Source organism: Garra rufa, chromosome 24 (assembly GCF_049309525.1).
Source record: "Garra rufa chromosome 24, GarRuf1.0, whole genome shotgun sequence".
NCBI classification, from domain to species: domain Eukaryota; kingdom Metazoa; phylum Chordata; class Actinopteri; order Cypriniformes; family Cyprinidae; genus Garra; species Garra rufa.
This window is the reverse complement of record NC_133384.1, coordinates 26,415,300-26,432,942: the sequence shown is the minus strand read 5'-3', so window position 1 is coordinate 26,432,942 and position 17,643 is coordinate 26,415,300. Positions and strand designations below refer to the sequence as shown.

At 30.1% G+C, this 17,643-nt stretch overlaps 1 protein-coding gene across 1 annotated transcript in view; it reads left to right on the top strand.

Annotated features, from left to right (window-relative positions):
- fndc3bb (fibronectin type III domain containing 3Bb) overlaps window positions 1–17,643 on the top strand; it is an 89,314-nt gene that overhangs the window by 27,666 nt on the left and 44,005 nt on the right. Inside the window, exon 4 of the mRNA XM_073830584.1 lies at window positions 16,136–16,212. Within this exon, the coding sequence (XP_073686685.1) occupies window positions 16,136–16,212 (77 nt within the window). The remainder of the gene's footprint in view (window positions 1–16,135; window positions 16,213–17,643) is intronic.

The following is a 17,643-nucleotide window of genomic DNA, read 5'->3' as shown; positions in this document are numbered from 1 at the left end:
TAGCTACTCTTAGCTGGTTTTAGTTGGTTTAAGCTGGAAGTAGCTAGTTTTAGCTGGTCTCCCAGCCTGTCCGGCTAAGGAAGTGGCCAAAATCCCACTAAAACCAGTCTGCTGACCAGCTATGACCAGGTAAGACCAGGCTGGATGACCAGCTAAAACCAGCCAACCAGCTTATGCTGGTTTTAGCTGTTTTCTTCATCAGGGAAGACAACCAGCCTTTTTTTTCTTTAGCTGGTTGTTAACTGTTTTTTGCTAAATTAGTTGGTTTAAGTTGGTTTTTAGCTGGTCAAGGTTTTTAGGTTGGTCAAGCTGGTTTTAGCTGGTTGTTCCATCTTGTCTCCCAGCCTGACCAGCTAAGAACCCCTCTAAAACCAGCCTGCTGACCAGCTATGACCAGCTAGGACCAGGTTCGATGACCAGCTAAAACCAGCCAACCAGCCTAGGCTGGTTTTTGCTGTTTTTATCAGCAGGGATATTATACATTATATGTTATAATTATGTTAAATTATGCTTGCAACATGCTAGCAATGTCTCTCTAATCCATCGATCTAAAGTTTTAAGCTTTTACAATTGCTTCATACTTTCAGGCTAAGCTTTCTCAAGCCAATTTCCAAATTTGTTCTCAAACTTTACTCATCTAGTTATTACTGTATTTTAGTCTTAAAGGATTAGTTCACTTCAAGAATCAAAATTTCCTTATTTACTCACCCCCATGTCATCCAAGACATTCATGTTCAGTCAAAAAGAAATTAAGGTTTTAGAGGAAAACATTCCAGGATTTTTCTCCATATAGTGGGCTTCAATGGGGATCAGCGGGTTGAAGGTCCAAATTGCAGTTTCAATGTAGCTTCAGAAGACGCTATATGATCCCAAACGAGGAATAAGGTTCTTATCTAGTGTAATGAACAGTAATTTTCCAAAAAAAAAAAATTTATATACTTTTTAACCACAAATGCTCATCTTGCACTAGGTGTGTATTCATGTTGGAAAAGTCATGTGCGGTTAGTTCTTTGTCTGTGTACTTCAGTTCAAAGAGGTAGGGTAGAGTTTTTCTCAATCTTATTTTGTCCTCCAACTTCAAAATCATCAGAAATCGTTGTTTTACCTTATTTTGTAAAAGACGTTTGACTTTCTTTGTATGTTCGCTTTGTAAACACTGGGTCTGTACGACAAGGATTTGTGGTTAAAAGCTATATACTTTTTTTCTTCTGACAATTACAGATCATTTCATTAGATAAGACCCTTATTCCTTGGCTGGGATCATGTAGAGCCTTTTAAAGCTGCATTGAAACTGCAATTTGGACCTTCAGTCTGTTGATCCCCATTAAAGTCCACTATATGGAGAAAAATCCTGGAATGTTTTCCTTAAAAACCTTTCTTTTTGACTAAAAAAAAAAGAATAATATGAACATCTTGGATGACATTGGGGTGAGTAAATTATCAGGAAAATGTTCTTCTTTTAGTCTTGTTGGTGTATAGGACAAACAGTTGATCTCAGTTATATTTTCCTTTCATACAGCTTCTGCGGCTTGTTTCGTTGAAACGTTTTCTCATCCTAATTCCCTGGTTTTTCAACCTATTGCCACCACATTCTCCAGAACATTACACAGTGGAACATTCCACCCGTTTGTTTTTTCTCCTCCTCCTCCTCTCTCTCTTTCTCATTTCTCCAGCTCTTTCTCCGTTCTTTTTTGCTGACCTACTATTTTCAGCTACCGCTGTGTCCTGCAGCAGGCTTTCTGCGTGCCTTCATGGGGCAGTGGTTTGGTAATCGTAGTCTCAAGTTCCGGGATAACAAGGGCACGCATAAAAACAAACCCGGCAGACTGACACCTTCGGTCGCTGCCAGCTCACTGGCACAGTTTGCGCTGCCCGGCCCGAACAGGATGAGTGTGCACTTCATGAGAGTGAACTCCATAACCCTCCTCTGGTTTACTAACCTGTGCAAACCCACATCCCAGATTTAATCTGCACGTTCTTAAAGGGCCAGTTCACTTAAAAATTACAATTCTGTCATTGTTTACCAACCCTAATGACTTCTGTGGAACAAAAACAGTACTTTTTTGAATAAAATTCTCACGCAAAATATTCATATGACATAAAAAGCCTTGCTATGTAGTGCAGTAGTCATATGGGTCACTTTTATGATGCTTACACAGTGCTTTTGTGTCCATTTTGAAGCTTGACGGTCAGAACATTCTCCACTGAAGAAGAAAACTCATGAGTATGACATGAGTACATAATCAAGGAATATTCATTTTTTGGGGGGTGAACCGGCCCTTTAAAATCCCTCTTTGTATTTTTTGGTCTTTATCTGCTAAATTTAATCCTTGGATATATTTAAATTAGGGAGGCACACTGAGCCTGATCTCCATCTGCAGTAACGTGAGCACAGTTTGGGCTTTTAAAGGAATTTTTTAGACAGACAATGGCAGCATTTATGAACGTGACAGGCTTCATCCAGACAGGGCTGATCCGAGAGTCTCTCTCTCTTTTGCTCCATCTGTCTGTCTTCCTCTCTCGCCCTTTCTATCTCTGTTGAGTCTAAACTGGAGATCATGTCGGAGCAAAGGAAACTCCTTCCTGAGCACAGAGCATGTCAGAGCAGGTCTGCCATGGTAGTCTCCTTTCACCCATTTTTTCTCTCTTGGTACAGTATATCTTTTGCACCTTTATATTTGTGTACCTAGTGCACTTAAAATCAACATGACGTCAACATGGATTTACCTGAATGGCTTTTTTTAAAACACATTCTTTGTCTTGAGCAGAGTTCATCAGTGCACATTCTTCCAAAGAACTAGAGGTAAAACTAAAAATAGTTTTTGTTGATTGAAATGAAGCTGAAATAAAATCTAAATAAAAATAATAAAAATCGGAAATGTTAACCTAACCCTAATCGGAAATGTTGCCTTAAAAACCAATCTAAATTTAAAAAAACGTATTTCAGTTAAAGTACTAAAATTACTGAAATTAAAATAAAAGTAAACAAAGCTAAACAGAAATATAAAAAATAACAAAAGCACATGATTTAAATAAAATAAAACAGAAATAAATAAAATAAAAATCAAATATCATTATCACTTTTTTTCAGTTGTGATTTTCCTTTATTTTATTTTTGATTAAATATTAAAAAGTTAAAACTGAAATAAAAATAAATAGAGAGCTAAAGCAAAATATATATATAAAAAAAATTAATAAAATAGCAAAGCACATGATAGAAATAAAGTTAATTAAAATAAAGGTAAAATAAAATATTAGATTAAAAAAAATTAAGTTAAATTTAAGGCAGTGTTTCTCATATTTAAGTTGAATTACAATTACTGAAGTAACAAAAGCACATGACAAAATAACCAAAGCTTAAACTAAATAGAAATATAAAGAATAGTAACAAAAGCACATGATTGAAATAAGTGAAATAAAATAGAAATAGACAAAAATAAAATAAAAATCCTAAAGAACTTAAATATTTTTCTTTCACTTGTGATTTTTATTTATTTCATTTTTGATTTTCATGGAAGTACTAAAAATGAAAACTAAAAAAATAAATAAATAGAGCTTAATTTAAATATTTAAAAAAACTAAACTGAAAATATAAAAAACTAAAACTAATATAAATAACGAAAGCACATAACTAAATTACCAAAACTTGAACTAAATAGAAATATAAACATATAAAAATATACAAAATAACAAAAGCACATGATTTAAATAAAAATAAATGAAATAAAATGAAATAAAATATAAATAGATAGATAGATAGATAGATAGATAGATAGATAGATAGATAGATAGATAGATATAGATAGATATAAAAATAATAAAGAACTTAAACATTTTTCTTATAGTTGAGATTTTTATTTGTTTTATTTTTGATTTTCATTGAAGTACTAAAAATGAAAACTAAAATTAAAAAAAGTTTAATTTAAGTAAAATTAAAGTTAAGTTTAAGGCAACTTTTCACACAATAAGTTGTATTACAATTACTGAAATTAAAACTGAAATAAAAATGAAGAGAGAGCTAAATAAAAATATTAAAAAAAAAACAAGAAATAATTAAAAATACTAAAAGAACATGACTGAAATAGTTCATAATAAAAATCTAAAAATAAAGCTGAAATAAGATAAAATCAGATTTTTGTTTAACTGAAAATTACTCAAATAAAATAAAAAGCAAGCTATATAGAAATGTTTAAAAAACTAATACAAATAACAAAAGCACATAACAAAATTACCAAAGTGTTAACTAAATAGAAATATAAAAAGTAAAAATGAACAAAAGTACATAATTAAAATAAAATAAATGAAATAAAACAGAAATGGATGAAATGGATTAAACATTTTTCTTTTAGTTGTGATTTTCATTGAAGTATTAATAATTAAAACTGAAATAAAAATAAATAGAGAGATAAATTGAAATATTAAAAAACCAAAATAAAAATAACAAAGCACATGATTGAAATAAAGTTAATTCAATTAAAGCTGGTATGACATAGAATATAAATATCAGATTTAAAAAAAAAAGATAAATATATTCAGCTTTCCCGTTTTTTGTTAGTTAAAATGACTGAAATAAAACTAAAATAAAAATAAATAGAAAGCTATATAGAAATATAAAAAAAACTAAATCTAATACAAATAATGAAAAGAACATAACAAAATCAACAAAACTTTTATAATGAAAACTGAAAGTATAAAAATAAAAGATAAATAATGTAAATAATAAGAAAATAACACTGGCAAAGGAAAAACAATGATTTTAATTATTTGTGAGTGTTGTTGTTCTAATTTCAGACTTAGATCTGTCCCAGAAGCTCTAGCATTAAAGCTCACTGATAAACCCGCATGTTGAGAATGGCAGTGCTGGCAAGTCCATCAGCGGAGGCATACTCTGATCAGGCGTGCAAGGCTGGAGAGGAGCTGGATAAGGTCAAGTCTGCGTCCTACATCATTTTCCTTCCCCGTTCACTAGGGAATCACCCTACACAAGAGTCCCTTCAGCCCCAGTGAGGTCAAAGTGTGTCTCTGCGCCAGCTTGCCAAATCATTGGCCAGTAGCTATAAATCAGAGGCGCGTCTTTATCGTCGCGTGATTCACTGGAGCTTCCGTTGCTTTTGGTTTTTTTCACGGATGTTGGGTGGGGAGAGGGTAAAGTTCTCACCCTGTTAACTCAGGATGGGAAGCATGGAAATGAAAACAATGCCTTGAAACAGCAGAGATGGCCTGGCATGATAGTGACACCCTGGTCTATTTCTCTGAATGGGCTTTTATCAATGACACCGGGAGTAATTCAGGTCATTCCTCAGCCTTGTCTACGGCTGGAGGGTAGTCGTGAAGTAGTCTCGTTTTCCTGGAGGGCTGTTTGCATAACGCTCTCCACGCAAGAGCTGAATGACTGTGCGGACGATTTTTATTGCACATCCTGAAAGCCAACACCCTCCCACCCCAAACATCCTGGGAATTCACAAGCAAGCGCTACATATCCACAGGGCTCACCGTTCCCAAGGCAGGGTGGATCTCTAGACAGAGTGTTTGGAGTGTTGCAGATTTTGGGCCATTTCACTTTGGCTGTGAATGGTGGGCTTTGTCTTAGATTTGGGTGAATCAGTATCTCAGTGTCTCATAGCAAAGGGCTCACAGCCTCACAGCCAAATCCCATATTACATTCATCATTGGCCAGTATCTTAATAGTTCAATGTTCATTTCTATATCTGCTTGCTAGTTTTTATCTTATCATTTTTTTAAATATAGAATATATTGAAATAAAAATATATTTTTTATTTATATTTCTTTATTTATGAATTTATGAATTTATGATGGAACTTACATTTTAGTGAAACATTTGAAATTAATTGTCAAATGTGACCCTGGACCACAAAACCAGTCATAAGGTTAAATTTTTACAAAACTGAGATCTATACATCATATGAAAGCTCAATAGATAAGCTTTCTATTGATGTATAGTTTGTTAGGATAGGACAATATTTGGCCGAGATACATCTATTCATGAAAATCTGGAATCTGAGGGTGCAAAAAAATCAAAATACTGCGAAAATCACCTTTAAAGTTGTCCAAATTAAGTTCTTAACAATGCATATTACTAATCAAAAATTACATTTTGATAGGTTTACAGTAGGAATTTTACAAAAAATCTTAATGTAACATAATCTTTACTTAATTTCCTGATGATTTTTGACATGAAAGAAAAATCAATAATTTTGACCCATACAATGTATTTTTGGCTATTGCTACAAATATACCCCAGCGACTTAAGACTGGTTTTGTGGTCCAGGGTCACAAATGGTATTTATTTATTTATTTTTAATTTATGATGGCACTTACATTTTTAGTAAAAATTTAGTAAACATTTTAGTAAAACATTTGAATTATTTTTGTGGGGAATAAAATAATTTTCTGCCAGCAGTTATATTGCAGTAAAACATTTAAAAGTAGTCAGTTTCTTTTAAATATATATCATATTATATATTAAGTCTATTTATTTATGTATTCATTAATTCTTTAAAATGTTTATATATATTATAAAATATGTTGACAGTTTGTCAAAATCATTTATTTATTTATTCATTCATTCATTAAAAATGTTTATATATATTATAAAATATATTTACCATTTTTAAATTCAATTAATTAATAATTCATTCATTCATTCATTCATTCAGTCATTCACTCATTCTCGCCAGCAGACACATTTTAGTAAAATGTAAAAAATGTTTATATATACTGTATCATAAAATATACTGTCAATTTTGAAATGTGTCAAACTATTGGTTTATTTACTTAATTATTTATTTCTACCAGCAGAAACAGTTTAGTAACATGTTAAAAACTGTTTTAAAACATTAAAATATTTATATATATATAAATATATTGACTATTTTGAAATGTCAAAATCATTTATTTATTGATTGATTTGTTTATTTATACCAGCAGACACACTTTAGCACCATTTTAAAAACTTTTAAAACATTAAAACTTAAAATATATTATAAAATATATTGTCTGTTTGTTTATTTATTTATTTCAGCAGACAAATTTAGTAATACATTAAATATATTTCTATATATATTATAAAATACATTTGTCAATTTTGTCAAAGGAATTTAATTGTGTTTGTTTATTTATACCAGCAGAAACTTAAGTAACATTAAAACATAATATTTTTTTTATATACCATCAGACATATTTTAGTAACATGTTCTAAATTGTTAAAACATGAAAAATATTTCTATATATAGTCAAATTTTAAATATTTGTCAAAATCATTTATTTCTACCAGCAGACACAATTTAGTAACTGTTACATTAAAAATATTTGTAATTATTTATTTATTTATACCAGTAGACACATTTTGGCAACAAGCTAACTGTTGAAAACATAAAAAATGTTAATATGTCATTAAACATTGTTTATATATTTATTTTTTGCAGCAGACACTTTTTAGTAATGTGTAAAAAGTTTTTAAACGTAAAATATTTCTATATATATATTATAAAATATATTTAAAATTTTCAAAATAATGTATTTATTTATTTATTTATTTATTTATTTATTTATTTATTTATTCATTTATTTATTTATTTATTCCAGCAGACACATTTTAGTAACATGTTAAAAACTTTTAAAACATTTAAAAATGTTATATATTAGGCTATATTATTTGTTATATATATTAGAAGATACGTTGTAAATTTGAAAAATATTTGTCAAAATCATTCATCCATTCATTAATTTATTTATATTTTTGTTTATTCGTTTATTTTTTCAGTGAATGCGTACATTTCAGTACAGCATTTGAAATAAGGATGTCAGCTTTATTTATAGATTGATTTATTTTGCTGTTTAATAAGCAAAATAGGACACTTTGTCTGATGTCAGAGAGCTGAATATCAGCAAATGAATTAGCCTAACTCTTGCCAATGTATCAGTCTCTCAATAATTATGAATAATTTTTGTCGTTTGACATTCAATCAATTATGCAGTTCATACTTGTACAGGTGAAATCAGTTTTACATCAGAAGATCAGGAGCACCATTGATGAAAATTAATGCTATGGTGGAGTGAAGTGCGTGGATTAGAAAAAAATGATTTAATAACGTACAAATGTCACTTTTTGTATAAACATTTTATTAATATTAATTATGAAAGGGATTTCACAGGTCTGAGATCTCTACCTGTGGGACTAGTATTTGGACCTTTAACAAAGTGTGTGTTTGTCCGCCCATCCAAAAAAGTGTGTCTAAAGGCAGTCCGCCAAGAATACTGCAATAACTTTCATTAATGCGAATACAAACATTTCATAGTAAATATTTGGGACCGCTGTACACCTCACCCTGTGATTGAAACCTGTGTAAATGCAGAGAGGAAAGCATCGCTCTACTGTCTGCTGTTTAACAGTGTTTGGAGTTCACCAGAGGTGACTTACAACAAAATGACCACTTCATTATATTTTGTTGTCATTAGAGCTCAAGAAGCCTTTTTTTCTCTATCAGAGTTGAGCTGAGGGACTCTATAATGGGGCTTGAATTAGGACAGATTGTGTGTAGGGAAATAATTGAATGCCTCCAGGGTCTGCGAAACACAAATACGTCTCCTTGATCAGTGCGTCTGTTGGATAAACACTTGGGCTCCCCGGGCTGCAAGTTCTCCTTGTTGGATGGAGAGAGACAGATAGTGTTTATTGCAGGAACAATGGGCCGTGCAATCGCAGACACATGAAAACACACACTGCAAACCCTCTCCATCTCTCATATACATAATCAGATCTACTTGAAGTCTTGAATTCTGCTTGAAAGGAAAAACAGAAGAAACTCTGATAGATGGGTCACATTATAGTGTGTCAACATTTCAACATTTGTCCAACCTTCTCTCATTTATGAAGATGAATTGGTATGCTGTGTTCTTCATATGGATTGTTTTTTCATAGTTTAGGAGGTCGCTGTTGGTAGTGGGGCGTTTTTATTATTTTTGAGTTTGGGATTTGTTCTGAATCACCTTTTTGAAGCATTTCTAGACTTTTTTTTTTTTTTGTCTTGTGGTGGATGATGAAACTGTCCAAAATTTTGCTTGATTTATATTGAGGGAAGGCCCAGAATATCATAAAGACTGTTATTTACTCTTTCTCATGTCATTCCAAACTCTATGACGATGAGGTATATGAGAATGCTGTTAACCAAGGCGTTTTGGTTCCCATTGACTTGCATTGTATTTATTTATTTTTTTGTCCTTATGGAAGTCAATGGGAACTAAAATGGTTTGGTTACCATAATTGTTCAAAATATCTTCTTTGGTTTGCGGAAGAAGTTAAGTCATACAAGTTGAGAATGATTTGAGGATGACTAAATGATGATAGAATTTTCATTTTTGGCTGTCACTTAAGGTCGGGCTCTGGTCTTACATTCTCTGCAGAAAATATTGAAATGTAGTTGAAATGTCGATGTTTTCTCACTTTTTGTGCAACTACAAAGCTGTAAAACTAAACTTGGAGAGTTATAGTTTAAATGTTTGATTTTTTTTTTCTTTCATTTTTCATGTTTTCTGTTTTTTTTTTTTGTTCACCACTGTTTTTTTTAAATTTGTACTTTTTTTACTTTATTTATTAATAATTTTATTTATTAATATTTATCGATTATTTTACATTTACATTTTCTAGTTATTTTTTATTATTTCATTTATTCTTATTTACTAATATTATTATTTTTATTTTTTATCAAAGGTGTCATAATAAAGTAGTTTGAGTTTTTTAAATGTTTATTTTACTTTATTTTATTATTTATTATTAGTATTTATTAACTGATTTAATATTAGTTTTTTATTTGATTTTTTTTATTGCACCAAGATGATTTTTCTTGTTTTCTATTTTTTTGTTTTACCTTATTATGTGTTCATAATTTTTAAATGATCAATTATTTTTTTATTATTATTTATTCTTATTAGTTATTTATTAATATTAAATTTATTTTTATTTTTTGATCGAATGTGTCATAATCTGAGTAAAGTGTTTTCACATTTTTTTCTTTTATTTTATGTCTTATTAATAATTTTATGCATTTTATGTTTATCAATTATGTAAATTTTTTCAATTATTTTATTTTGTATTTATTTATTAATGTCTATTTATTAATAATATTTATTTGATTGAAGGTGTCATCTAAGTAGTTTCAGTTTAAAATAGTTTTTTTAAATTAGTTTTTTTTGTATTATTCTGAAGGTATCAGAATTTTAAAATGTACTTTTTTTAAAGTATTTTTATTTATTTATATTTGTTATTTTTTAATATTAGTTTTTTTATTGATTGAAGGTATCAGTAGTTTTAAGAGTTTTTATTTTACTTTATTTTATAACTAACTATTAATCTTTTCTATTTATTATTTTTTATTTATTATTTTAAGTTATTTTATTTTCATTATTTAATTTATTTATATTGTTATTAATATTAGGTTTTTTATTTTTTGAATTTTTATTTTACTTTATTTTATTACTTAGTCATAATTTTATTTATTAATATTTAGAATTTATTAAATTTACATTTAATGTATGTATTATTTTATTCATTCATATTTGTTACTTTAATTTTTTGATTTTGTATCGAAGGTGTCAATATATTTTTTAGGAGTTTTATCAATTTTAATTTTATTACTTATTAATAATTGTATTTATTAGTATTTACAAATAAAACAATTACATTTGTAAAATTATATTATATTATTTATTCGTATTTGTTATTTTTTATGCAGTTTTTCTTTTTGAATTTTTGGATTAGGTTTGTTTGATTTAAAAGTGTCATGGCTAATCTGAGTAGTTCAAGAGTTTTAAAATCTAATCTGAGGAACGTCAGGGTTGTTTTCTCAGTTTTGAGAGCTATAAGACCTCATTAAAAGCCCCCATCTGCTGTCCATGTACTTTTATTGTTGTCTAGGAGAAACATAGGAGATGTTAAAATGATCTCAACTGTGATTTTTCTCTCCTACAGCGTCCTTCACACACACACCCTCCAGAACTCTCTCGCTCGCTCAGAAACCCAGATCAGATTTGCAAACCCTTGCAGAAAAAGCGCTTCCTTTCTTTGCCCAGTGGCCCTCAGATTGATGCAAGACATTCCTTCCAGAAACATCCCTTTCTTCTGCTCTTTTCTGCCTGTCGTCTCCCTGTCTGGCCAAACTAGCGCTCCAAAGTGAATTAGTGGATCCCACTTAGGAACTGATAGTTTGTGGAAGACTGGACTTCCGTTTAGCTCCTCTGTGATCTATGTATATGAGCATGTACGCACTGTCAATCACAGCTTCTGCAAAAAGAACGAAACCGAAAACGCCACTTGGCAGCTTTTCCTCGAGAGTTTATCTGGAGTAAGAGTAAAAATACACACGCATGAGGACATGCGCTTTTTGGTGGTGTGTCAGCGGCCCCCAGCAGCACTGAGTGGACTTTATGAAGCCCCCAGCAGGCCCTGCAGTGGGGGTGAGTGCTTCTTCTGAAGCACAAAGAGGGGTTTGTTCTGCTGAAGAGGCTCTCTGCTTCGAAAGCCTCCTGAGAAGCTTGGCAATCCAGCAGTTTTACCCCCCGTTTCCCTACGTCCACCTTCAAGTGTTTACTGTTGCTCATACTTTGGTTTAGGGGTTTGTTCACATCCATAATCTAAGTATTAACCTGTGCATAACTTTGTCATTCATGGGCATGAATGATATCTCAATTCATGTGGTCGGACTTGCGATTTCTAACTAGCGGATGATAGATGTAAAAAAAATTCATAGACCAGAATCATAGAGACTTGAGGTTGGTCTCTTTTTTTTTTTTTTTTTTTATTCAAGCATCCACCTTAGCCACAATATAGCAACCTCTCATGACAATCACATCACAGTGGTGAGTTTGCATTGCTCACATATTTCTTCAGATCACATAAAATTAGGTCGATCAAATACTTTTTGAAACATAGTAAGTTTTTAGTTGTAAGTTGTAAGAAATAAAATGTAAGAAATTACTTTTTATAACTAACTCTTTTTTTAAGTTTTCAGTTTTTATTTTAAATTTGGTTTAAATTTGTACAAAATTTCTATTTAAGATTTTTGTTTCATATTTATTTATATACAACTGTAGAACTTAATGTTTTTTTCGTTTAGTTAGTTGCCAAAGAAACATTTCTTATTTTTAAGTTAAGTTTAAATTTCCAATATTTAATTTAATTTTATTTTCATTTAAAGTACGCAATATTTTGTTTTATTTCAGTTTTATTGCATTTTATTTCAGCTTTGTTTTAAAGTTTCTCATCCAATATTTTATTTATATTTTTATTTTTATTTCAGCTTTATTTTATTCTATTTTAATTTTTTTTCATTTAATTTTCTCTTCAAATATTTTTTTTTAAATTTCATTTAATTTCTTAATCGTATTCTATTTCAGCTTTATTTCCATTTGTTTTATTTAGTTTTTTTATTTTATTTTATTTAACTTTATTTTATTTCAGGCTTATTTTATTCTATTCCAGATTTATTTTATTTTATTTTATTATTTTGCTTTATTTTATTTCAGCTTTTTTATTTTAGCTTTATTTTATTTTTATTTTTTAATTCTATTTCAGATTTATTTTATTTTCATTTAAGTTAAGATAGTTTCTCATCCAATATTTTATTTTAGCTTTGTTAATGCAGTTTTATTTTACTGTATTTCAGATTTATTTTATTTTAATTTAAGTTAAGTTGTTAAAGTTTCTCATCCAATATTTTTATTTAATTTTATTATTTTGTTTTATTTTATTTTATGTCTGCTTTGTTTTATTTCAGCTTTATTTGATTTTTTTTCAGCTTAATTTTATTCTATTTTCAGCTATAAGTTCAAGTTTCTCATCCAATATTTTATTTATTTTATTTTATTATTTTGCTTTATTTTTGCTTTATTTTATTTCAGCTTCTTTTATTTTAGCTTTGTTTTATTTTATTTTATTTTATTTTATTTTATTTTTTATTCTATTTCAGGTTTATTTTATTTTAATTTAAGTTAAGTTGTTAAAGTTTCTCATCCAATATTTTTTATTTAATTTTATTATTTTGTTTTTTATTATTTTTTATTTTATGTCTGCTTTATTTTATTTCAGCTTTATTTGATTTTATTTCAGCTTAATTTTATTCTATTTTCAGCTATAAGTTCAAGTTTCTCATCCAGTATTTTATTTTATTTTATTTTTTTCATTTCAGATTTTTAATTTTAATTTAATTTATTTTATTATATTTTAGCGTTTTGATTTTATTTTAGCTTAATTTTAAATAACAAAATATTTTTTATTTTTTATTTTAGTTTTAGTTACCATCAACAACACTAATATAATAATTAATTTCATTGCATTTTTTTATACAATATTTGATAGCCATACTAAAAATTTAGTTTGCTTTTTCCATTGTCTTTTTTAAACCTGTTTTTCTTTTCATTATCCTTCACGCCATCCATCCCTTCAACCCCTTCAATCGACGTAAAGGAATGCTTGTGTTGAGTTCCCTCTCTCTCTCTCACTCTCTCTCTCTCTCTCTCTCTCTCTCTCTCTCTCTCTCTCTCTCTCTCTCTTCTATCCTTTTCTCTCATGCTCTCGCTCTCTTTGTGGGTCAAGGATGAAAGGGCCCTTCATATTAAGAGCCTGTGATACAATCCTGTCACTCAGTCATCTCCAACCCCCCCTAAACCTCAAACCCAGCTTTTCACAGGGAGCAAGCGAGAGAGAGAGGAGAAGAGAGGGGGGCCTGCAGCCGCATACCTGCGCGAGACCCTTTCCAAACACACGCAGGACAATCTCAATGGATTTTGTTGTGCTCAGTACACGTCGCCCTGTGAAAAGGTTATTTTAAGCCGCCGTGCGTATACACTCACGTCCCGGTGAAAGACCCACACACATCGCTGTGTACACACACCCCTCCCCCGTCCCAGCTGCTGAAGAAACTCCTGTGAAGCCCCTTCAATACAGGGTCTTATTCAAACCCAGCAACCGCTAGCTGGAGATACTGACCGTGGTATTGACTGATGGGGGAGAAAGCGAGGAGAAACTGTAAAATTCATCAGGGTGACTTGGTGATTTACTGCGCCGGAGGCCGTCACGCCACGCTTCCTGCAGGGTCTGGAGGAGTCGGCGATGTCTAAAACAGCTGGTGGCCCTCGACTACACGAGCCCTGGATGAGGGTACTCGTTTGAGTCGCATCTCTGAGATTGTTGTAGTGATGGGTGGAGGGGTTTCTTTCACCAGTGTCTCTTGAGAGACATAACAGAGAGGGTTTGTGTGCTGGCGATGGCCGTTTCTTCCTGCGGCACACCAGTTGGACCTGATGGCTCTATTTCTATGGCGTTGACTGCGGTGAAGCCATAAACAATGCCTTAAACTGTTTGTTTAACCCAGTGGCAGGATACAAAATATAGGCCTGCGGGATGGTGGGTTAAAAATCAAGTCAAGTCACTTATTTATACAGTGTTTCTCACAATACACATTGTTTCAAATGTGTGCTCAGAGAGCTCGACAGAAATAGATATAAACAGTCAATCAGTTGAGATTTTTCAACTGGGATTTTTCAATTTTGGACTATCGCTGTTACATGCTCACTCGACCTTGCTGCGCTATGTAGGCATGAAAACGTGTCGTTTGCATGATTTTTTTTTAAGCATTACGGTTTAAAAACGAGATTTAAGCTGTTAAAACGCAATAAGCAGTGAAAGAGAATTCATTTCACTTTATGCGTGTGCTGTCTGAGAGATTGTCTGTCTGTTTCTGAAGCACTCGCACAAAAAGATAATCCTCTTATAGCCGCTTTATAGGCCTCGAATGGTTAAATACACACTTGTATGTGTCAAAGTGTTTATTTTATTCAATTTTAGTTTTATTTTCCTTTAAGAAAAGTTAAAGTTTGTCATCCAATATTTTATTAATATTTGTTTTTATTTTATTTCAGCTTTATTGTATTCTATTGTAGCTTTATTTTAGTTTAGTTTATTTTCATTTAAGTTAGTTTCTCATCCAATATTTTATTTATTTTTATTTTATAGTATTTTATTTTAGCTTGATTTTATTTTAATTCCAGCTAATTTCAGCTAATGTCAGCGTTATTGTATTATGTTATTGTATTGTATTATATTTCAGCTTCATTTTAGTATCATTTAAGTTAATTTAAAGTCTCATTCAATTTATTACATTTATTTTATTTGATTTCAGGTTTATTTATTATGTTATGTTATTTTTTATTTTATTGTATTTTATTTCAGCTTTATTTAATTTAAATTTAGCTTTATTTAATTTTATTTAAGTTAAGTTAAAGTTTCCCATCCTTTATTTTTTTCATTTCAGCTTTATTTTATTTTCATGTAAGTTAAATTGAAGTTTTCTCATTAAATAATATATTTTTTTTATTTTATTTAAGTTTTATTGTATTTTATTTCAGCTTTATTTTATTTTAAAGCTTCTCGTTCAATATTTTATTTCATTTTTGTTGATTTAATTTCAGCTTCATTTTATTTTCATTTAAGTTAAATGTTCTCATTCAATATTTTTTAATTTATTTTATTGATTTCTGAAGGATCATGTGACTGAATGATGCTAAAATTCAGCTTTGAAATAACAGAAATAAATTACATTTTATAATATATTAAAATAGAAAACAGTTATTTCAAATAGTAAAAATATTCCAAAATTTTACTGTTTTTTGCTGTAATTTGGATCAAATAAATGCAGACTTGGTAACCAAAAGACCAATCTTACTGTTCAAAAACTTTTGACTGGTAGTGTATGTGCATAAAGTTGAATGTACTATATCCTTTAAATATGTAGCTGGGTGATAATATAGATATGATATATGATATAAACAATTATGCATTTGAGATTTGCTGTATGGTATTGATTGCTTGAATGCTTAAATAGAATACAGTGGCGAGAACAGACGCATTAGCTTACTTATGTTTCCATTAACTTGAGTAATACTATCTCTTTTGCATATGCCAGTCTTATTACCAATGCATTCCTGTTTTTCTGCTGTTTTCTCATAGCCCCTACAATTTTCTTTGCTTAGCCTTGCATTACGTGATGTAATGAGGGGGCGGAGTCAGCATTGTGTTACTGTTTGATTGACAGCTTTCTCCTCTCTTTTTTTTCTGCCTCAGGGCCTGCTGAAGTTCCCATGATGTCACTGAACGGTTCCATTCCACCAATCCACGTTCCTCCTGGCTACGTCTCCCAGGTAACCGGCAGGAATGGGTCAGGGCCGTGCGGCTCTCGCACAAAGAGGATGTGATTTCACCCCTCATAGGCCAATATCTCTTTCTTGGAAACACGTATACAAACGTATGCAGCAGCCAAACAAACAGCAGTTGAACATACACAAAATTCCAAGTTGTTCGCCTTTACTGAGCGCTGTCAGGCCAGAGTTTGCTAAAGGTCGGCGGTGGTGACATTTCAGTAGAAAGGTCAAAAAACTCTTGCGGAGAGGGCAGGAAAAAGGGTTTGAGTTGTGGGTGTAATAAATCAGTGGGGGGGTTATAATGGCACAAAGGTCACTCGTGTGAATATGATTCATTAGCGCATTCCTAACGAATGTGAAGGGCAGAGCGAGGCTGTTTCTTTTTCCTCTTTTAACTTTTCAACAAGATGGAAGCTTTTTAGCACAAGTGCGTCAGAATGAAGTGATAATAATGCTCATTGTGTGTCTAATTGCTGCTTTGTTGCCTGTTTTTTTTTTTTTTGGACTTTTTAACCTTATCAGTTCTTTACCTCCACACAAAATGCATATGAACTATGTATACAGTCAACATACAATATATTTCAAAAGTTTGGGGTCAGTAAGATTTCTTTTTTTTTTAATGCTGTTGAAAGAGGTCTTCTATGCTTACCCAGGCTGTATTTATGTGATCATAAAATGCAGTAAAAACAGTAATATTGTGAAATTTGCTCATATTATTGAAATTTTTATTATTGAACAAATCCAAAAATTGAGCTTGTAGACCTCTGAGATTAATTAAAAAATACTGCTTAATACTTAAATGTATATTTTAATATTTTTCACATCATAAAAATAAAATATATATAATTGTTTTTAAAATATATATTTATTATTTTATTATTGAATAAACCTCTGAGATAAATTAATACAATTAATACTTAATTCAAAAATACTGCTTAATACTAAAATTTATATTTTAACAATTTTCACATTATAGAAATAAAATAGATAAAATTATTTTTAAATATATATATATATATATATATATATACCTCTGAGATTAATTAATAAAATTAATACTTAATTAAAACATATATTACTTAATAGTAAAATTAACGTTTTAACAATTTTCAGATTGTAGGAATAAAATATATGACATTATTTTTAAGATATATTTTGTTGTTTTATTATTGAATAAATCCAGAAATTGAGCTTGTAGACCACTGAGATTAATTAATAAAATTAATGCTTAATTTAAAATTACTACTTAACAGTAAAATTTATATTTGAACAATTTTCACATCGTAGAAATAAAATATGTATGAAATTATTTTTAAAATATATTTTGTTGTTTTATTATTGAATAAATCCAGAAATTGAGCTTGTAGACCTCTAATATTAACTAATAAATCTGTTACATAATTAAAAAAAATACTTCTTAATATTAAAATT